This window comes from Scyliorhinus torazame, chromosome 10 (genome assembly GCF_047496885.1).
Source record: "Scyliorhinus torazame isolate Kashiwa2021f chromosome 10, sScyTor2.1, whole genome shotgun sequence".
NCBI classification, from domain to species: domain Eukaryota; kingdom Metazoa; phylum Chordata; class Chondrichthyes; order Carcharhiniformes; family Scyliorhinidae; genus Scyliorhinus; species Scyliorhinus torazame.
In genome coordinates, this window is record NC_092716.1 from 51,499,298 (window position 1) to 51,522,237 (window position 22,940).

Consider the following 22,940-nt stretch of genomic DNA (forward strand, 5'->3'; position numbering starts at 1 on the left):
GGCTTCCTTTTGCGCAATAACATTTCCGTGATTCTGCAGATACAGCATGTAATTAGGAAGACAAATGGAACATGGGCCTTTATTGGAAGGGGAATGGAGTACAAAAATAGGGGAATCTTGCTACAACTGTACAGGGCATTGGTGACACTACAACTGGTTTACTATATACAGTTTTGGTTTCCTTACATAGAGGGATGTATTTGAATAAGTTCAGAGAAGGTTCAAAGGGCTGATTCCTGGGCGAAAGGGCTGTCTTATGAGGAATGGTTCAGCAGGTTGGGCCTGTATTCTTTGGAGTTCAGAAGAATGGGAAGTGATTTTATCAAAACAAATAGTATTCTGAGGGGGCTTGACAAGGTAGATTCTGGGATGATGTTTTCCCTTGTGGGAGAATCTGGAATTAGGGGGCACATTTTAAAAATAAGAGGACTCCTGTTTAGAACAGACATGAGGAAGATTTTCTTTCTCTCAGAGGTCCGCTAATCTTGGAGCTGTGTAACCCAAAGGGCAGTAGAGACTGGGTCATTGAATATATTCAAGACTGAGCCAGACAGATTTTTGATCTACTAGGGAGTAAAGGGTGGTGGGAGGCCAAAAAGAAAAGAAGAGTTAAGGTCACAATCAAATCAGCCATGATCTTAGTGAATGGAAGACCAGGTTCAAATAGTCAAATGGCTTATTCCTTTGTGCTCCTATTTCTTAACTTATATTTTTAATCATTGTCCTCCTCTGAAAAATGGTTAACATTTTGTCTTTCTTACCTTAGACGTTTGAACTGGGAATTGTTCTGCAAGAGAAAAAGAGTTTCAAAATCATTTTGCAAACTGCTAAATGATCAGTTGCTAAATATAAGATTTTGTGTACAAGATGCTGATGGAGTTGGGTGAGAGAGTTCATAAATTCACTGCACAATCCAACCACTAGCCAAAGATTGTAATAACACTAGTTGAATGGGAAATATGGAAATAGCAATTTGAAATTATGAATGCTGACACAAAAGTGTGGCCATGTATCATGACAAGCTGCAGCAAAGCTTGTGGGCAATACGTGTAGACGTGCAAGTGTTTTCATAATATTTCTTTGATGCTGCAAAGAGAAAAGTATGGAAGTGGCCACACTCTAGATTCTTGTAAAACACGATGAGAAGTTTATTAACGGTGTTGCTCAATACAATCTGCTCTACACTCTATTGACATCACTACACATCATGCAGAACCAGCAAGAATGTATTCCCAGATACATAACACCCCGCTCTCTTTACTTAATTAGTGCAACAACAACAATTCATATTTATACAACAGATCGCCGGATACATTATTTCTATACATATATACAATTCAATAAGACAGTCTCTGTGGTGGAATTCCTTTTTGGTAGCATTCGGTGTTCTTGAATTCAGCTACTTGCAACCTCAGAACTATCCTTGTTCCTTTCTGTAGATAGCCCTTCTTGAGTAGTAGTTTCAGTATCTATCACTATAGGCATTGAAAAGTCCGCAGAAACAGAATCTGAACTCACCAATGTCTTTGTTCTCCACTTCAAAGTATAGTTCTCTGGATCTTCTGACTGTAGAACCTCTTGAAACGTTTCTGCAAATTCACTTTGCGCAGCAAGTAACTAATCAGCAAGACGTCACCAAACTCGTTCATCATCCATCTGTACGGTGTACAATATTGGACCCGTCTTTGCTAGGATCATTGTTGGTGGTGTAGCTCCGAGCTAACACTCTCTCTCTCTCTGATTGAATACTCACTTTTCAGAGATTTCCTCTCTACTAGATACTTGTGCTTGTTGTTGTCGTGGTTTGACAATCTCTGAAGTATCAGGTGGAGTTAACAAATCAAACTGTATTCGTAATTTTCTCTTAAACAGCAGCACTGCCGGTGATCTTTGCATGGTAGCATGTAGTGTTCCAGTAAGATATTAGAAATGTGTTTGCTCTTGCTGATAATGTCCCCTGAACCTTCAAAGCCTTGATAGAAGGCTTTAATGATTGCACAAAACGTTCAGCCAATCCATTCGTTGTTGGATGATATGGAGTTAACTTGATATGATGTATAGCGTTCCCTTTCAAATAGTCCTCAAACTCCTTTGAAGTAAATTGTATACCATTATCACTGATAATCTGCTCCGATGTTCCAAATCTTTTGAATTTGTGTCTAGCTTTTCAATGATTTCCTCAGTCGTTGACTTTATCACGAGTTTTGCCCATTTTCAGTGCGGGTCCACAATCACTAAGAACATGTGTCCGTCCTGTGGGCCAGCATAATCAATGTGTATTCTCTGCCATGGCTGAGTCGGCCATTTCCACGGATATACACATTTCCCCCCTTTTTCGCCTTCCCCCGCTCCCTCTATGAACAACTCCTCAAACACGATCACGAACATCCCCTTCCTCCGCTGAACCCCATAACTCGTATTCAATCTTTTCCAGCGAAGAAAGTCATAGAAATCACCCAGCCAAGCCACACTCCCGGTGGAGTTGCTGACCAGTCCTTCCCCCTGGGTTCTTGAAGCGCCACGGGTCCACCATACCCAGCTTTTCCATAAATCCACCAAGCTCCTTTGCCATTTGTATCCTACCCATTGACCTGGGGCTCTATCTATCTACCATCGGCTCCAGGACACAATTAAAATATCCTCCCATAATGAACTGTTGCATGGCCAAGTCTGGGATTACAGCCAACCTTCCCCTCATAAAACCTACAGCCTCCCAATTCGGTGCATACACATTCACCAACACCACTAGATTCCCTTCTAATACCCCACTCACAACCACAGATCTCCCACCTGGGTCCCTCACTTCCTTTGGGCTCACAAACCCCGTTTACTTACTCATCAAAATTGCCACCTCCCGCAACTTTGAATCAACGCCCGAGTGGAAAACCTGATCCACCCACCCCTTCCTTAGCCTAACCTGGTCCTTCACGCAGAGGTGCATCTCCTGCAGAAGACCACCTCCGCTTTCAAGCTTTTAAGATGCGCAAAGACTCGCGATATTTTGACCGGTCCATTGTGCCCTTGCATGTTCCACGTTATCAGCCTCACCGGGGGTTTATGTCTCCATTCCCCTCGACCATCTGCCATCTTCCCCTTTTGGCTCTACCCCCGTTAATTTCACCCAATACCTGGCCCATCCAAGATGACCTCTTTCTCCGCCCTTGACTATGATTCTTCTCCACCCTCGCCTCATCGCGTCACCCTCCCTTATAATTGATCAATTCTAAATGATCTTAGTTGTGTCATATTTGAGGATGTGGTGCTACTACAATTGCTGACTTTTTCTTTGGCACTTTTTGTGAACCATCTTTGTCAATGATATGAATACAGTAATTTATGGGTGACTTGAAAGAGTCACACTTTTCCTTCATAACTCTCAGGTTGTGGCTTTGCAACCGCTTCAGGGTAGCTTCCAAATTCTCCAAGTGTTCCTGTTCACTTGAACCGGTGACGTCATCTAAATAACTGCACTCCATTCAACCCACTTTGAATTTGATCCATGGATCTTTGAGAAAGAGCAGGTGCAGATGTAATTCCAGAAGGAAGTCCTCTGTAACGAAACAAACCTTTGTGCGTTACGATGGTAAGTAGTGGCTGTGATTCGGCAGCTACATTCATCTGCAAATATGCCTGTGAAAGAACAATTTTACTGACTTTCTGTCCTCCAGAAAGTCTAGCAAACAAGTATTCAATCAGTGGCAGTGGATAATGATCTATGCACAAAACTGGGTTAAAAGTAGTTTTTAAGTCTCCACAATTTCTCATTGAGCCAACCCGTTTTAATACAGGAACAATTGGTGTCACCCAATTACTTGTAGCAACAGGTTCAACGACTCCTGTTCTTACTGAGCTTTCTAGTTCTTCTTCAACTTTAGGCTTGATGGCATATGGTACAGTTCTAGCTTTCAGACAATTAAGCATTCTGTCTGGCTTGATTTTTAGCTGTAGCTTAACTCCAGTCATAGAGCCTGACATATCTTTGAACATCTTCTCATACTTCTTCAGTTGCGAGGACTTCTGGTGACGGCGGGCGGGAGGCAGCAGCACATTGGAGGGCTCCTGTTTGGGAACGGCATTTTCGGAGATTAATGCCAGTCCCAGGGGCTACAGAGGCAGCAACGGTAGGGAGAAGGCACAGTGAAGAGAAATGTCAAAAACAAGTAAAAAAACGGCCGTGGAAAAAGCAGCTGAAAGTCCTTTGGGGAGTGGAAAGGTCACCGCGGGGACGGCAAGGAAAGTGGAGGTTGGGGCACCAGGGGAGGCCACATTGCCCACGGCTGAAGAAATGACTACGGTGATGGCCGCGGAACTCGAAAGGCAGTTCACAAAGCACAGGGAGGCGATGAAGAAGGAGATGGGGACGGTATTGAAAGTGCTGGTGGAGAAGGCGATTGCCCCGGTGAGGGCGGCGGTATTGAGCGCAGTGGCAGAGGTGCGGGAGCAAGGCAAGGCGCTGAAGGAAGTGGAAGAGACATTATTGCAGCATAGTGATCAAATTACCTCGATGGGGAAGGAGATGTGGAAGGTGATGGAGATCAACAAGGGTCTGCGAGGCAAAATGGACGACTTGGAAAACAAATCCAGGCGACAGAATCTGAGGATTGTGAGTCTTCCCGAAGGAGTGGAAGGCCCGAGGTCGACTGAGTATTTTGCCACGATGTTGGCGAAGCAATTGGGGGAGGGGGATGATCCCTCCCGATATGAACTGGATCGGGCTCACCGGTCTTGGAGGCCTGTACCAAAGGAGGGTGAGCCGCCGAGAGTAGTCACTCAGTGTTTTCGTAGGTACAGTGTGAAGGAGAAGGTCCTGTGCTGGGCAAAGCAGAAGTGGGTGGTGCAGTGGGCTGGAGCTGGTATATGCATATATCAGGACTATATGGTGGAGCTGGCGAGGAGGCGGGCTGCCTTCAGCCGGGTGAAGAAGGCACTGTACATCAGTACAGTGCAGTGCGGCATAGTATACCCAGCTAAGTTGAGGGTGACCTACAAGTCCAAGGACATTTATTTTGGGAAGGCGGAAGCAGCGGAGGAGTTTGCGAAGGCAGAAGGACTGAATTGAGAAGTGGACATGTGTCGATGTAGCCTCATGTAACTGTATTTTTTCACTGCTGTTGGTGTATGTGCTAAATGAGCTAATGTTGTATATACTTGGACAAGGGAAGAGATGGGACTTTTGCTTGCAATGATGGTTCTTTGGGGCTTGGGTGTGTATGCGGGGTTTGTGTGCTAAAGGGGAGTTCTTGGTTTCCCTGGGACCGGGCTAGGGGGAAAGAGACCCAGCGGGGGCCGCCACGTTGGCCGGTTTAAGCCGGCCAGTGAACGGGAGTGACGTGGGGGGAGGGGCTGCGGCCATCGGAGCCCGGCAGAACAGGGTCCGATGAGTCTAGCCAGGGTGGAAAGTTGGGGGGAAGGAACAGAGGTTGGGGGGAGGAGTTTTGTAAAAGGAAGTGGAGGGGAGGAGTCGGGGAGGGCTTGCGATGCGTGGGTGTCATGTATGGTACTCTTTCGGGGATTGGATGGCATTTAATGTGAGGGGGAGGGGAAGACTCTATAGCTCAACGGTGACCATATGCGATTCCCGATTCCTTTTTCTTTGTTTTGTTCTCCTTTGATTGTCCCGCCGTGGGAGGGTTTGTTTTATTTGATGCTTATATTGCCAGGGGTGTCATTGTTTGGGGTGGTGGGAGGATGGGATTGTTGTTGTTAAGGGAATTGACTTTGTATTTGTTACTGTTTACTGTTTGTTGGTGGGGTGTAAATCTTGAAGAAAATGTGAAAATGGAGAATATAAATATTTTACAAAAAAAATACTTCTTCAGTTGCTCTTTGAAGCCATTAATTGATTGACTGTTCCCAGTTAAGCCTAACCTTAACCAACCATGCTCTGCCAAATACAGCAAAGTCTCCACAGATAATGTGAAGAGGCAACTTCACCGCCTACATGTTTGCTTCTACTTTCACTGTAATATATCTTTTTAATGGTACAGACTCTTCAGTGTATGAACTTAGGATCGTATTTGGTAGTTTTAAAGGCAGAATCTTCAGCTTTTGATGATAAACTGGCTCAGATATTAGCGATACTACTGCGCCCGTATCCACTTCCATTTTAATTTCATGACCTTCAAGTTTGGATATGCCCAAAAACATTGTTGATCGCCTTGCATTAGCAAAACACCTAGTTTAAGTTCTTGCAGTAGCTTGGTTATGTTGTCTTTTGAATGATTATGAGCTTTGTCTACTAATTTGTAGACACGACTAGATTGTTTACTTGTGTTCATCTTCTTGCACTTTCTTGGTGTAGAAGTAGTTTTCTGCGCCCAACACAATATGCCCCTTCTTGCCACAGCTCTTGCATGTGTTCGATTTACTCCAGCATTCCTCCCTCAGTGTAACCTGGGTACAACAGTGGCATGGTTGCACCTTTGCAGTGCTGTTCTTTGAGGTATACATTTGTGGATCTTAGCTCCAGCCTCTATCTGCAAAACTTCTCTTGTTGCAGGCCCCATGGATGTGGCAACTTCCACAGCAGCTTTCAGAGTTAAATCACCAAGTGTCTGTGTGGGTTTCCCCAGGTGCTCCGGTTTCCTTCCACAGTCCAAAGATATGCAGGTTAGGTGGGGTTACGGGGATAGGACGGGGGAATGGGCCTGGGTAGGGTGCTCTTTCGGAAGGTCGGTGCTACTCGATGGGCTGAATGGCCTCTTTCTGCACTGTAGGGATTCCATTCTATGGATTCGATTCTATTCCATAGTAAGCAGCTTCCTCTAAATTGCTTCAGGTGTAACCCACAAACCAGCCTGTCTGAAATAGTATAATCCAATGTTGGACCAAATTCACAATATCTAGCTAATCTTCTTAAAGACGCTATAAACTATAAAATGATTTCACCTTCTTACTGGCTATGGCGGTGGAATCAGAACATTTTTGCAATCAATGACGGTTTAGGAGAGAAATGTCCTTCGAAGATTTTCATTAATTCATTGAAGGACAAGTCTCCTGGTTTTGCTGGGTGAAGAAGATTCTGTAGCAGCATAAACGTTTATGGCCAACTGAGCTGAGAAACGTTGCGACCTTTAGGTCCTCTGGTGTCTGATTGGCTACTAAAAACAATTGGAATCTTTCTTCATACAAATTCCATATTTCAGAATTCTCATCAATCACATCAATGGCGCCATTTTTGGATCTTGGCTCCTAGGGTCTACACTTCCCCCCTTCTGACCATGTTGGAAAGGATGGCATTATCAATCTCTTGAACAGGCAATTAGGAAATCTTTCCCTTTTATGTCCGAGAATTTTGACTTTTCTCCTCATTACTGGCCCATGCAGAGTCAGTAGACTTTGAAATCCCCGTTTCCCACAGCCCGTGTAGCTTCACTATGCACGCGGTCGCTACAGGCTAGGCCCTATTCACTCCAACGCAAGCAAGTTTTCCCTGACTGTCAGTCTTCTTACACACAGTTGCAGTCGAAAGGTTTTGTTAAATCTTCATATCGGTGACATTGTTTCACCAGATGTCTGTTGTGTAGGCGGTCCAGTCCCGAGAATCTTCCATTGCTCCCGATGCCATCCCACAAATAGTAAACAAAAATCTTCTTTCAAGCAATGTTTCTGCCTCAATCCTCATCACCAGTTTTCTCTCATTATATTTCTTTTGTCACATCAAAGACAAACGGTATAGCAGTAGCAACACTCTGGGTTCTTGTAAAACACAATGAGAGGTTTATTAAGGGTGTTGCTCAATACAATCAAGATGGTGATCCTCTCAAAGCTCGTGCAAACTTTGCTGATGTCACAACACATCCAGCTGAACCAGCACGAATGTATTCACAGATACATAACTGTTTTAAAACACACATATTTTTGAAAACTCACTTAGCAAATCAGTCCAGAGTAGCATATGAGAAAAAAAATCAAGTACCAATCAGTTTCTCAGATCTTTCAGCTATAAAGTTGCAAATTGCAAACAAAACTGTATTCTAACAATATGAAATGACCACACAGCTATAGTAATGTTACTAACATTCGGAACAAAGTCATTAGCTAATGAAGTGTACAGAAGAGGAACACAAGTGTGATCAATTAGATTAAAATTACTTTGTTTCAATTTGGCAGTCAGAATATAAAGCTATTAACTTTTTTAAATTAATCCTACCATGGAAGGATGTTGCATGTATCCTAAAAATATATCAAACTTAGCACAGAGTAAACTGTTCAGAACTAATAAAAGTGCAAAATGTTTTCTTAGAATTATTTTTTTTTAAAAGCTTGAGTGCTAACTGTATAGGCCAAAAATAATAAAAATCTAATTATTTCACCCTCAAACAAATTGAGCAAATTAAAAGATAAATGGAAAGTTAATCTAAAAGATTGCATGAAACCTAACTATATACTTCTCATAAGACAGCTTTCTTTTTATCATGTCATCACCACTTAATGTCCAAGTGCATTAACTCTGAGAGAATATTAATTTTGAAGCCTTAGAATGATCAAAATGATGCTTTTGAATTCTAGTGTGTTCAAATTACAATTATCTGACAAATGGATGTTTTGCATATAAATACATAATATCTAATTTACAGTAGTTAAATATTCCCTAGCAAACACCAACCTATTTCAGTCTGTAAAACTCGTATTTTCATAGATAATAGTCAATAAGATGCAAACCTACAGAACAATCTGTATATGAAACACACACATAACCTTTGCAATTCAGTGGTTAGCACTGTTGCCGAACCCGGGTCATTGTCCGTGTGGAGTTTGCACAATGCGGTTAGCACTGTTGCTTCACAGCGCCAGGGTCCCAGGTTCGATTCCTGGCTTGGGTCACTGTCTATGTGGAGTCTGCACGTTCTCCGTGTCTGCATGGGTTTCCTCCGAGTGCTACGGTTTCCTCCCACAAGTCCCGAAATATGTGCTGTTAGGTAATTTGGACATTCTGAATTCTCTCTCCGTGTACCTGAACTGGTGCAGGAATGTGGCGACTAGGAGCTTTTCACAGTAACTACATTGCAGTGTTAATGTAAGCCTACTTGTGACAATAAAAATTATTATATTATATTCTCCCCGTGTCTGTGTGGGTCTCACCCCCACAATCCAAAGGTGTGCAGGGTAGATGGATTGGAAAAAAAATAATTGGATACTCTAAATTTATTTTTAAAAATAACACTTGTAACTCAACATTTCAAAAAAATACCCCAAAAGATAACGGAGTTTCAAGAAAAAAATTCATTGTGACAAATTAAGATGAGAGGTTAGATTGGCATAAGAGCCAGATGAGAACATTAAGGAAAATTAATAATAGTTTACAGTGAGATGGTTACCAGCACTAGAACAAATCCCACATAAAAATGGAGTGAATCATCATAAGACATTACCACAACGAACTGTACCAAAGTAAGAATATTGTGACAAGCAATAAAAACAGGTTTCTTTGAAGCATTGTGATTAATTTGAGTGTCAATTGCATATTGGAAAAAAAATTGAGAGTTAAAATAAGCATTTAAATTAGCTCGGTGTCAGACAATTCTCCCTGTGACTGCCACTTATTTATCCGAGTCCAAAGAACTTTGATGCAGGTTACAATAACATTTTGTATTTATATAGCTCTTTAGCCAAGAAAAAACCTCAATATCTAGCTAGGGAGGGAGAGGGTTGATGGACTAACCAAACGGTTGGTTAAAGCGGTGAGTTTTGAGAAGGTTTATAAAAGGAGGAACGAGGGGTAGAGTGTTGCGGGAGCTTTTGTGAGAGAATTACATGAGTAGTAAGACAAAGGTTCACCTACTGATGGGAGGAGTTATAGGAATGGGAGATCCACTAAGGAATTGAGTTCTTAGGAAGGAAAGATACAGGGCATGAGGAGTTTGTGAAGATGGGATAGACCAAAGCATGAGAGATTTAAAGACAATAATAATAATAATTGCTTAATGTCACAAGTAAGCTTCAATGAAGTTGTAAGACAAAGATTTAAATTTCAGTGGAGAACAAGGATGGTGGGGACGTGGGGCATAGTATAGGATAGGTTACATGTGATAAAATGGGCCTTATTGGAGGCAGGGAGACCAGCAAGGAGACTGGCAGAATTATTAAATCTAGAGATAGAACATAGAACATTACAGCACAGTACAGGCCCTTCAGCCCTCGATGATGCGCCGACCTGTGAAACCACTCTAAAGCTCATTCCACTATTCCCTTATCGTCCATATGTCTATCCAATGACCATTTGAATACCCTTAGTGTTGGCGAGTCCACTACTGTTGCAGGCAGGGCATGCCACACCCTTACTACTCGCTGAGTAAAGAACCTACCTCTAACGTCTGTCTTATATCTATCTCCCCTCAATTTAAAGCTATGTCCCCCTCGTGCTAGACATCACCATCCGAGGAAAAAGGCTCTCACTGTCCACCCTATCCAATCCTCTGATCATCTTGTATGCCTCAATTAAGTCACCTCTTAACCTTCTTCTCTCTAACGAAAACAGCCTCAAGTCCCTCAGCCTTTCCTCATAAAATCTTCCCTCCATACCAGGCAACATTCTGGTAAATCTCCTCTGCACCCTTTCCAATGCTTCCACATCCTTCCTATAATGCGGTGACCAGAATTACACGCAATACTCTAAATGCGGCCGCACCAGAGTTTTGTACAGCTGCAACATGAACTCATGGCTCCGAAACTCAATCCCTCTACCAATAAAAGCTAACACACCGTACGCCTTCTTAACAACCCTCTCAACCTGAGTGGCAACTTTCAGGGATCTATGTACATGGACACCAAGATCCCTCTGCTCATCCACACTGCCAAGTATCTTACCATTAGCCCAGTACTCTGTCTTCCTGTTATTCCTTCCAAAATGAATCACCTCACACTTTTCTGCATTAAACTCCATTTGCCACCTCTCAGCCCAGCGCTGCAGCTTATCTATGTCCCTCTGTAACTTGTAACATCCTTCCGCACTGTCGACAACTCCACCAACTTTAGTGTCATCTGCAAATTTACTCACCCATCCTTCTACGCCCTCCTCCAGGTCATTTATAAAAATGACAAACAGCAATGGCCCCAAAACAGATCCTTGTGGTACACCACTAGTAACTGGACTCCAGTCTGAACACTTCCCATCAACCACCACCCTTTGTCTTCTTCCAGCTAGCCAATTTCTGATCCAAACTGCTAAATCACCCTGAATCCCATGCCTCCGTATTTTCTGCAATAGCCTACCATGGGGAACCTTATCAAACGCTTTACTGAAATCCATATACACCACATCAACTGCTTTACCCTCATCCACCTGTTTGGTCACCTTCTCAAAGAACTCAATATAGAAAGAACTCAGAGATAGCAAAAACACGTGTGAAGCTTTTAGCAGTAGAGGTGCAGGGGTAGGGTGACAGATGAATAATACTGAAATGAAAACACTTTTTGAAACAAAGCTCTAATTTAATAATCTTTATTGTCACAAGTAGGTTTACATTAACACTGCAATGAAGTTACTGTGAAAAGCCCCTAGTCGCTACATTACAGCATCTGGTGGCAGCACGGTGGCGCAGTGAGTAGCACTGCTGCCTCACGGCGCCGAGGTCCCAGGTTTGATCCTAGCTCTGGGTCACTGTCCGTGTGGAGTTTGCACATTATCCCCGTGTCTGCGTGGGTTTCACCCCCACAACCCAAAGATGTGCAGGCTAGGTGGATTGGCCACGCTAAATTGCCCCTTTAATTGGAAATATGAATTGGGTACTCTAAATTTAAAAAAAACATTACAGCGCCTGTTTGGGTACACGGAGGGAGATCTCAGAATGTCCAAATTACCTAAAAGCACGTCTTTCAGGACTTGTGGGAGGAAACCGGAGCACCCGGAGGAAACCCACGCAGACACGGGGAGAACGTGCAGACTCCGCACAGACAGTGACCCAAGCCGGGAATCTAACCTGAGACCCTGGCGCTGTGAAGTAACAGTGCCAACCACTGTGCTATCATGCAACCCAAGCTCTAGGTGAAGCAGGAACCAAAGTTGTAATGTAATGGACCCTGAAACAGTGACTGATGAATGGAAAGGGATTAGTGCCAAGCAATTTACATCATGACTTAAAGAATCCCACATATGCTTGGGTGCCTGGTGAATCATAACTGACAAAAACACCTAGTTTGCAAAACCTCCTATTGCTGATCCAACTAAAAATTCCTGAAATGTGAAATCAAATTGTATAACCTATATAAATATACTATATATACAAGTATATTATATATATATATATATATATATATCTCCACACTATATATATAAATATATTATATATACATACAATATACATAAAAACCTCCCCAAGAAAATACAATTAAAACGTAATAAGTTATGTTTACAATTGCCACCAGGGAGCCATAAATTACAATGTTTTGCATAGCTTAAGTGGAATTGTTAGAGCAGTAAATCTGGATTAATTCATATAATTTCCTACTGTACAGGAAGCATTTGGAGATGTTTCTGATGAATATGATAAACTCGTTTGACTATCACAAACAAGTTAGGAAGGAGCAGACCTGATTATTGTATCTCAGGGTTATCATCTAGTGTCTTTATACCTAAAAGTACAAAAGCAAGCTCCAGTATGTTTCACAGTCAGTAATAAAGTAATTCATGTTGTTTACCTCTACCGTGTCCAGATTTTGGTTCATGTATGAGACTGGCAGACGCTGCATCATAGGAAGAAATGTCAGTAATTTCACTACTCACAGATACTGGGATTTCATCCTAAACAAATAAGACATAAGCGAGAAAGTTAAAAAGCCAAGTTCAAGAAAGTATTAAGAATCACATCAAAATCTCAAGAACGCCAGACTTTGCGATAATAATATTGATTCAAAGTAAGAATTTGCTTGCCAAGATGTTCAGCTCCTCCAGAGGTTGCAAAAGAATGGCATTTCGCTGACAGACTTTCCATTAAAATACATGGAAAGGGGCGATGTTGATGTACTTATTTGATATTCACACATTAAACTCTTCAAAGAAATTGCGACTTGTCCACTCCAGTGTAAGCTACATTTAAAGGTATGGTAAGTTTTAATTACTGCCTAACAAATTTTTGGCACTGAAAATTAATATTAACAAATGCAGAGTCTCATTCCTTCAGATTTGGGGAATGATCTCCCAACCTGCCTGTGGCAGATTAGTTGGTGGGCTGGCGTAGAGAATGTGTCAGAGCCAAAAAGGCAGAAACGTGCCAGCATAAAATCATGTTGCAACTCTCCCAATGGCAGGTCAGTCTTCATGCTGGCAGGTGGCACAAATTCCATTTACATCTCATGAATGCTGCCCACCATAATCATGTCAGGCCTTCCAACCTAGTCATGCCTTAATCGGGCCCACTGTCCTTGCCAGGTTCTCCAGAGTCTCTTTCCTCTGCTGGGTGAACTTCTCATTCAAGAAGTCCACCAGCTACTCCATTGACCACTGAGATGGTAGGGCCGATCCCTGACCCTCCGCCATCTTCCCGTGTTTCAGGTAAAGCCTCTCGCTCCAACTGCTCCTTTCTTTTAAAACCACTCCAGGTCCATGACTCCATCCACCGGTGGGCCACCCTTCCCTGCCACCACTCCTGCACCTTTTTTCCCTCAACACATCCACCCGTTAGCTGGGGAAAAGGTCCAAAAACACCGCCATGAGCGAGAGCTACCAAATGTGTGACCACTCACACCATGGCTGCTACCGGAAGTCACATTGAGAAGCTCTGACGAGCAGAGCTCCTCAGTGCAGGAAACGGGACTAAGTGAGGACTCGGTGGGGCGTTCTCATTCGATAGCGTGGTCTTTCTCAGCACTGTGAACGTCAGGAAACACCCAGCTAAACGCGCTCAACATGGGACTCTGTTGCAATGCGGTTAGATCACACACTAAGAAATTGTAATTCACCAAGGGTATTGCCTGTGGGTCTCCAACTATCCAGCTCTACAGTCTGCCACCAGGAACAAAAAGGTCTACAGTACAAATGTATCATGACAGCTCCGAAGGAGTCTAATACAGACCTGCATGAACTCTTCTTGCAGTTGTACACCAGCTCTGCACAAATGGACAAACATCCCTTGCAGTTTATCTAAACTCTTGTTGCTGTGCGACTGCTCTAATTGCCACATCCATGTAGTCAATGGCACCTTGAACCTGGGGAATCCAGCCGAGGGGGCTAATCAGAGAGCCTATTCATCCTGGCTACAAACATCACAGGAAACATTCATACAACTTTCAGCCCTGAGAAACAAGCCATCTATGATCTGGCTTGCACATTTATGTGCTGGGAACACCAAAACTATCACAATGTTTCTAGTAGCACCCTGGTGAAACTGGAGACAAAACAAAACAAAATTGAGGGCAGTCATGATCTTCACAGTCGGTGATAATACATGTCTGCCAGATCCTGCAGGTAGCTGGTCTTCCATGCATCTGTATGCCCATCATTACCTGATGAAGCACTGGTCTTCTTAGAGTTCAAGGAAGCAAGCTCCCCTCTAAACCACATATAATCCTGACTTGGAACCACAGCACCAGGTGTCGTTGGGTAAAACCTGTGAACTCGCCCGTAACATCATTGTTGGTGTACCTATTGTATATTAATGTTTGCTCCTGGTTGGAACAAGGTCACTTAAGGTCCAATCATGTAACGTATTGTTGACATCATCGGCTGTTTGCATGGCAAACTGGCAGTCTATCCTAATAGCCTGTTGAGTAAACACCTTTCCAATAAAGCTCTTGTTTCTTTGTACCTTTGTGGTCTGCAAGCCTATCCTTTAAAAATATCACTGTACCTACATCATATGGACAGCAGCAGCTCAAGAAAGCGGTTCACCACCACCTTCACATATACAATTAACGACACACAAATGTCAGCCTTGCCAGCAATGCTCATTTTCTCTGAATGTTTTTAAAAAGCCAGTAAATTGGGCATCGTCTCCTTGGCACCTCTCTGTGCATGCTGTCACAGCCTTGGTTGGTTATGCCTTTCCTCTTCTGACATGTTGTCAAACACCTCCTATGTTCCAATCTTGTCAGTTGAAAGCTTCCAAAGTTGAGGAAAATAAACTATTTCTACTCAAGAATTCCATGTCATCCTGGCGAATGCCCTGGCGAGGCGACTGGAGTATTGCGTGCCAGAGGTAGTTGCAGAAGATCAGACGGGCTTTGTCAAGGGCAGGCAGCTAACAGCAAAATCAGCAACCTGCTGAACGCGATCATGACCCCATCCGGGGAGAGAACACCGGAAGTGATCATCTCCCTGGACGCAGTGAAGGCCTCAACAGGGTCGAATGGAAGTACCTCAGAGAAGTATTCAAATGGTTTGGGTTTGGGCAAGGGTTCACGTCCAGGGTGAGACTACTGTACAGTGCTCCTATGGCAAGAGTACAGACAAACACCACCAGCTCAGGATACATCCGGCTGCACAGAGGCACAAGGCAGGGATGCCCGCGTTCCCTGCTGCTGTTTGCCCTGACAATTTTGACCACTGGCAATTGCCCTCAGAGCACTGAAGGGGTGGAGAGGTATCCAAAGGGGTGACAGAGAGCACAGAGTCTCACATTATGCAGATAAACTCCTCCTCTATATCCCAAACCCCTGGCCAGCATGGGAGGAATAATGAAACTCCTGAAGGAGTTCGGAACCGTCTTAAGTTACAAACTTAACGTGAGTAAGAGTGAAATCTTCCCTGTAAACCCACAGGGGGAGGAGCAGAGCTGGGAGTCTACCAATCAAGCTAGTCCACGCCAAATTCCGTTACTTGGGGATCCAAATAGCCATGACTGGGCACGGATCCACAAGTGGAACTTCACGAGTCTGGTGGAGGAAATTAAAAAGGCCCTTCAGGGGTGGGACTCATACCCACTTTCCCTTGAAGGGAGAGTGCAGACGATCAAGATGAGCATGCTGCCCAGGTTCCTCTTCCTGTTCAAATCCCTCCCAATCTACAGCTCCAAGTCCTTTTTCAACCCAGTTGATAAGTTAATCATGGTGTTTGCTTGAGGGGAAAGAGCTTGAGGATTAGGAAGAAGATCCTGCAAAGGAGGCTCGCCCTCTCGAACCTCTAGTTCTACTAATGGGTGGCCACCGCAGAAAGAGTACTAGAATGGGTCATGGAACCGGGAGCGGAATGGGTGGCGATGGAGGAGTTCCTGTGCAGTGACATTCCTCCGAGCGTTAGCCACAACAGCACTCCCATCCCCGCAGCCAGATGCTCGAAATGCCCAGTGGTAGTAGCCATGCTCTGAACGTGGAATCAAAAAAGGCAACATTTCAGACTACCCAAGATGTCCGTGATGGCCCCCCATCTGCTATAATTACAGGTTCACTCCGGCAATATTGGACGCCTCCTTCAAAACGTGAAGACAGGACAAGAGGAGACTGACGGTTAGGGTCATGTACACGGATGTAGAGTAGCGACCCTGGGGGAACTCACTGAGAAGTTCCAGCTCCCACGAGGGAACGACAACGTACTCCCAGATGCCAGGACATTCACTGTTAGATCGACTACTGAACACGGACGATCTAGGGGAGGGGAACTGTAAAGGACATGTATGGATAGCTGTTAGAAGAAGAACGTTCACCCCTGAACAAGACAAAGAAATGGTGGGAAGAATAACTAGGCAGGTAGATAGGGGGAGGACTCTGGATCGAAGCACTGCACAGGGTAAATTTCACCTCCACATGCGCAAGGCTGAGCCTAATGCAGCTAAAGGTGGTGCACAGGGCACAGCAAACCAGAACACGAATGAGTCGGTTCTCCCCGGAGGTGGAGGACAAATGCTAACGGTGCCAGGGAGGTCCAGCCGACCACACCCACATGTTCTGGTCTTGCCCCAGACTCGTCGGCTACTGGACATCCTTCTTTGAGGCTATGTCCAGGATTGTGGGAGTGAGGATGAATACATGCCCACTAGTGGTGATCTTCGGGGTTTCAGAGTAGCCAGAGTTCTACATGGGGAGGGAGGCTGACACCCTTGCCTTTGCCTCCCTCGTACTAATTTGGTTTTGATTTGCAAATTCTTGATACAAAATGTTAAAAGTTCAATAAAAATATTTTTTCAAAAGAATTCCATGTCAAATGTTTACCAGAGGAAACTGAAACACCAACTGTAATCTGTGAAGTCTCAATCAGATACGGTAATGGCAAATGTAAGTACTCATCTGAACTATAATGTAATCTCGCTTCTTTTTCACTGATCGATTTCGGAGTCCAAAGAAACCCCTGTTGAAGATCTTAAATTCTATTTAAAAATACCCCATTAAGATCTCCTAAAGATATGAATTGGGCAAATAACTACCTGTCGAACCCAGTAATTAAAAGACTGAGGTGGTTACTCTCAGGCATCCAAACACACTGCCTTTAAGCCTGCAGTGGGTGTTTTGAAGCTGGATTGCAGACGCAATCAAAAGTCATTAATTTTAAGTCCCTATTTGTTTCCAAGTCACACATTCCTGTGAGCTAAACCCCCACCCCACACTGATTGCAATGTTGATAGTAGTGTCATCGGAATTTTGATATCAAACAAAGAAAGATGTTGCAGAAACACACTCAGGCAATCATCATATAAGATCAGCAAATATTTTGGCAATGTCGGTACAGCACTACCCAATGGCTGTAGAAAGACCTTTCCTTGCAAGTTCATTTACTGAACAGTAAGCATCCTTTATTACTTAAAATACATTGCACTGCATTTTCTTATTATAAGATGCTTATTTTACCAGCCTATTTTAGCTAAGCATTGAATCCAAGGTTTATGTCGTAAACATTATGTAGTTGACAATAAATGGTTCTTTCTAAAGCCATATTCCTCTCCTTTTCACATTGTCATCATTACTGTCTCACTCAAAAACTCAGTTCTTGTGAACTACCACTGTATTGCCAACCTTGGTTTGCCCTCCCAAATCCTTGAATGTGTACATCACATCCCTTTTCCCACAACTCCCTCTATGAATCTCTCCAATCAGATTTCTATCTCTGCCAGAGCAGTGTAACAGCCCTAAACCAAAACACAAATGGCATTCTCTATAAACGTTACCTCATTGCAGCCTTTGACGTGGTTGACCACATTATCCTCCTCCAATACCTCACTTCCATCCTCCATACCAGGATTATGAAACCAAGAAAATTTTCAGGATCAGTGGTAGCAATATTTTTTGGATTCTTAATCAGAGGACTACATTGCATCACCCTTCTCTTCACCATGCCGAATTTCCCTCTATCCGCTCTCCCTCAGTTTGCATCAAGGCTCTGCTTAAATGTATCCATGCTATGTTTCAATCATTCCACTTAGTGGCAAGATTCATAAATAAATTCAATCAGATCTCTCTTATGCTTCTTAGTGTATTGCTACACAAGAACACTGACAAACATCTATGACCAGGTCTTTGACTATATACTGGCACCTCTCATTATATTTTTCAGTTCCACATATTTTTCCAGCTAGAGGACTCTGGCTGTTCTTTCATGATCTGTAACCAGAGGTCCAGAAGCCACCAGCTATTTCTGCTACTTTAGGCCTCTCACCACTGCAGCAGTAGCCACATTTGTATTCTTGATTCTAGATGCACGACTCTGCCAGGGGATGAACCTGCATCAGGTCCTGCTTCACTACTCAAAAAAATGGGACTTCACAGTTTATCCCACTTTCTAGGCCAGAAAATTAAACTGGCAATCATTTGAATGATCACTTTGCTAATTAACATAAAGTAAGAAATAGGAGCTTGATACACAATATGGTCACTCGAGCCTTCTCCACTGTATAATAGGAACATGGTTGAACTTCTTCCATAACTCGATTATCACTTGATCACTCTTAGTGACCTGTGGTTCTCTGTTCCCTTTCTCCTTGCTTGAAAAGCTGGGTTACAATTGCAACTTTCCAATCCACAAGAAACTTTCCAGAAAATTGGGAATTTTGGATATTTAAAATTAATGCCTTCACCATCTCTGCAGGCACCCCTTTTAGGATAAGTCATCAGGTCCAGGGATTTTGTATGCTTTTAGGCTCATTGACTTCTCTGGACCATTTTTTTTGCAAATATTAATTACTTCAAGTTCCTCACTTTTATTCTACTGTGGAAAGCCGATATGATTGTTTAATGTCTCTCCATTTCCTTATTCCCCACATACCTTCTCCAGTTATTGCCGAGGGACCCATGTTTACTGACCTTAATTGCTTTCTTTTTACATTCTTGTAAACGTTCCTGCAATCTATTTTTACATTTTTTGCTAGTTTAATCTTATTCTATTTTATACTTTTTTTTTAATAAAAATTTTATTGAGGTATTTTTGGTGTAGAAACAACAACAAAATAGACAAGATACATGAAACCATAAACAAAGTGCAAAAACCGTTTACCTTTCATACAGGTCCCACCCTTATTGACCCCCTACTCTAACCCAAACTATTCCACCCCCCGGTCTGCTGACGATTAATTTTCCACAAGGAAGTCGACGAATGTCCGAGACGCCCCCCCCCCCCCCCCCCCCCACTCTCTGGAAATTACCCTGTCCTGAATCCCCCTCAGCGGTAGGAACGGGAAGGCTGCCACCTTTTTACAAAGGAAGTCACGCACCTGCAAATATCTGAATTTATTTTCCCTCGCCAGCCCAAACTTTTCCTCCAGCGCCCTCAGACTCGGAAAGCTCCCCTCTATAAACATATACCCCATCCTCTCAATCCCCGCTCTCCACCATACCCAGAAACCCCCATCCATACTCCCCGGGGCAAACCGGTGGTAATCACAAATTGGGGCCCAGACCAATGCTCCCACTGTTCCCACATGCCACCTCCACTGGCCCCAAAGTTTCAGGGCCGCCACCACCACTGGACTGGTGGAGTACAGCGCCGGCGGGAGCGGCAGAGGTGCAGTTTTCAACACCCAGACTGGTGCCCTTGCAAGAAGCCGCCTCCATCCGCACCCACGCCAACCCCTCCCCCACCACCCACTTCCTGATCATGGCTATGTTAGCCGCCGAGTAGTAATTGCTAAAATTTGGCAGCGCCAGCCCGCCCTTCCCCCGGCTCAGCTCCAGCATTACCTTCCTTACCCACGGGGTCTTGCCCGTCCAGAGGAAGCCCATGATCACCCTGTTGACCCATTTAAAAAAGGACCGCGGAATAAAAATGGGGAGACATTGAAATGCAAATAGGAACCTCGGGAGGACCGTCATTTTCACTGTTTGTACCCTCCCGGCCAGCGACAACGGGAGCGCATCCCATCTCCGGAAATCGTCCTTCATTTGGTCCACTAGCCGGGCCAGATTCAATTTATGCAGCCAGTCCCGTTCCCGCGCCACTTGGATGCCCAGGTACCTAAAACTACCCCCTACTGACCTAAACGGCAGCTCCTCCAGTCACCCCTCCTGTCCCCTCGCCTGAACCACAAACATCTCACTCTTATCCATGTTTAGCTTATACCCCGAAAACCGGCCGAATTCCCCTGAAATCTTCATGATTTCCTCCATCCCCTCTACTGGGTCCGAAACGTACAGAAGCGGATCATCCGCATAGAGCGAAACCCTGTGCTCCTCTCCCCCCCCCCCCCCCCCCGACCAGTCCCCTCCAGCCCCTTGGAGCTCTCAGAGCGATTGCCAACGGCTCTACAGCCAGCGCAAACAACAGTGGGGAGAGGGGGCAACCGTGTCTCGTCCCCCGATGCAGTCTGAAATTGTCCTGTTCATTCGCACATTTGCCAAGGAGCCTGATGCAGTAACCTGACACAGTCAATAAAGCCTCGCCCAAATCCAAACCGTCCCAATACCTCCCACAGATAGTCCCATTCTACCTGATCAAAAGCCTTTTCTGCATCCAATGCGATCACTACCTCAACCTCCCTACCTTCCGGGAGCATCATGATCACATTTAACAGCCTTCTTACATTGGCCACCAACTGCCTACCCTTAACAAACCCCGTCAGGTCCTCCCCAATAACGTCCGGAACAAAGTCCTCAATCCTGGAGGACAAGATTTTGGCCAGCAACTAGGCATCCACATTCAACAGGGAGATCGGTCTGTAGGGCCCACACAGGTCCGGGTTCTTGTCCCGCTTAAGAATCAGCGAAATCTTGCCTGTGTAGCCATCTGGGATGGCCACTTCCAGAATACAAAATGGACGCTCACAAAGAATGTAGGGAAATGTGGACAATGCTAGACAAAATCTTGCCTGTGTAGCCATCTGGGATGGCCACTTCCAGAATACAAAATGGACGCTCACAAAGAATGTAGGGAAATGTGGACAATGCTAGACAACAAGCAGGCACAGTGCCTGAATGTATATTTGGGAAGCAGTTACCAGACGGAATCAAAACTCTGGGTCGATTAGCATATTGATGGCCCATCTCCGAGGAACAAAGGACTAATGCTCAGGTAGATGATACTGTCGCAGACATCCCGGCGCCAGTACCCCAACCGAAAGGCACAAACAAAGCAAGGTCAACGGCAATTACATGCCCAGCCATCAGGGCACCCACCCCTTTATTGGTCAAGATCGATAACAATTAATTGGGACCAAGTTTAAGGCCCACTTAAAAGTGCACAAAGCCCCTCCAAGTATAAGAAGGAGCCCCCACGAGAGATTCGCTCTCTTGGATTTGGCTCTGAGGTGGAGAGACCCATCCACCAGCATCACCAGAAGCAAGTAAGTGCAAGATCAACGCTCGCTACCAGACGGACGACCTTAACTGTTCTCCTGTTTTTCTTTGAACCCAGCAGCCTCAGATCGGAACAACGGGCATTGTTCCTCAGACTAAGTGGGCACCCGAAGTTAAGTATAGGCGTTAGCGTTAGAGATAGTTTAGTTTGTAGTACTGTTGTGCATGAGTAGATCTTACTGTGTGTGTAAATAAATAGTATTGACTTTGAACTGACTAACTGGTGTATTGGCTCTTTGATCGGTATTCGGGTTGAACCTTGTGGCGGTATCGAGAGATACCTGGCGACTCTGGAAGTAGAAAGGTAAACATAATTAGGATTGTTGCTCTTTTTAGCCTTAGTCTATTGGCTCTGATTACGTCACCTTTGCTCACGAGTCGGCCAGGTATCTTTATGATACCGCCACGTGGTTCAAGTTCAGGTTATGATTAATAATACAGCACACCGCTTAGTAAGGATTAAAACGGTCATTTATCATATACAAGCAATATTAATACCCTAATACTACTTTCTATATAATAAACCTATCATTACTGGCCAATACTTAACTTAGGAAGAGCCCACCAGATCAGGGAAACGAATGGCTTGTCCAATCAGATCTGGCCCGCGGGATTCAAAAGGCTGCTACAGGTCGGTGGCTAGGTGTCTCTACCGATAGCGATCGCTGGATTCAAACTTACAGTTGCCGGTTGCTGTTCTTGCGAAAGTCTCGAGCAGGCGAAGAGGACAGAGAGAGAGAGATCTGAACTTGGCCCCTCACTTTTATAGGGCCCAGGGGCTTCCCGCCTCCCGGGGCAGCCCTTGACCCGGAGTCCCAAGTGATTGGATTTGTTCCCAATCCCTTGGGTCGATGTGTCCAATGGTGAGGCGATTCCTCGATCGGGGGGTGGTCGTTCACCTGTCTTTGTTTCGGCCACTGCAGGCGCCGACAGGTCTGGCCCGGTATTCAATTGCTAATATGTTGCAATTGTTCCCGGGGATAGCCAATTTAACTGCAAATGCCTGGATAGATGGGCTGCAAACAGTCCTGAATGTAACTGCAAATACCTGGGTTGATGGGCTGTTGATAGCCCTGAGTATCGATCTGGGCTAACTTTCCCAGAGCCGAATATGCAATACTGTCTGCAGCTGCCTGCTTGTGTCTTGTTAGCTGTTTTTCCCTGCAGCCTTTCGGGTTAGCCATTTCAAACTGGGTTTTGGCCAGATTAATCGGAACGCAGCCATTTTACGTGGCTACAGGATTAAGGAAGGTGACCATATTAACCGCCATATTTATAACCAGATAAACAGA

The 22,940-nt window shown here is 44.4% G+C and overlaps 1 protein-coding gene across 3 annotated transcripts in view; it reads right to left on the minus strand.

Moving 5' to 3' along the window:
- cep89 (centrosomal protein 89) overlaps positions 1 to 22,940 on the minus strand; it is a 174,539-nt gene that overhangs the window by 116,419 nt on the left and 35,180 nt on the right. For all 3 annotated transcript variants that reach the window (XM_072518099.1, XM_072518097.1, XM_072518098.1), the window contains 2 exons: positions 12,640 to 12,742; positions 762 to 787 (listed from right to left, as the gene is read on the minus strand). In XM_072518099.1, the coding sequence (XP_072374200.1) occupies positions 762 to 787; positions 12,640 to 12,742 (129 nt within the window). The remainder of the gene's footprint in view (positions 1 to 761; positions 788 to 12,639; positions 12,743 to 22,940) is intronic.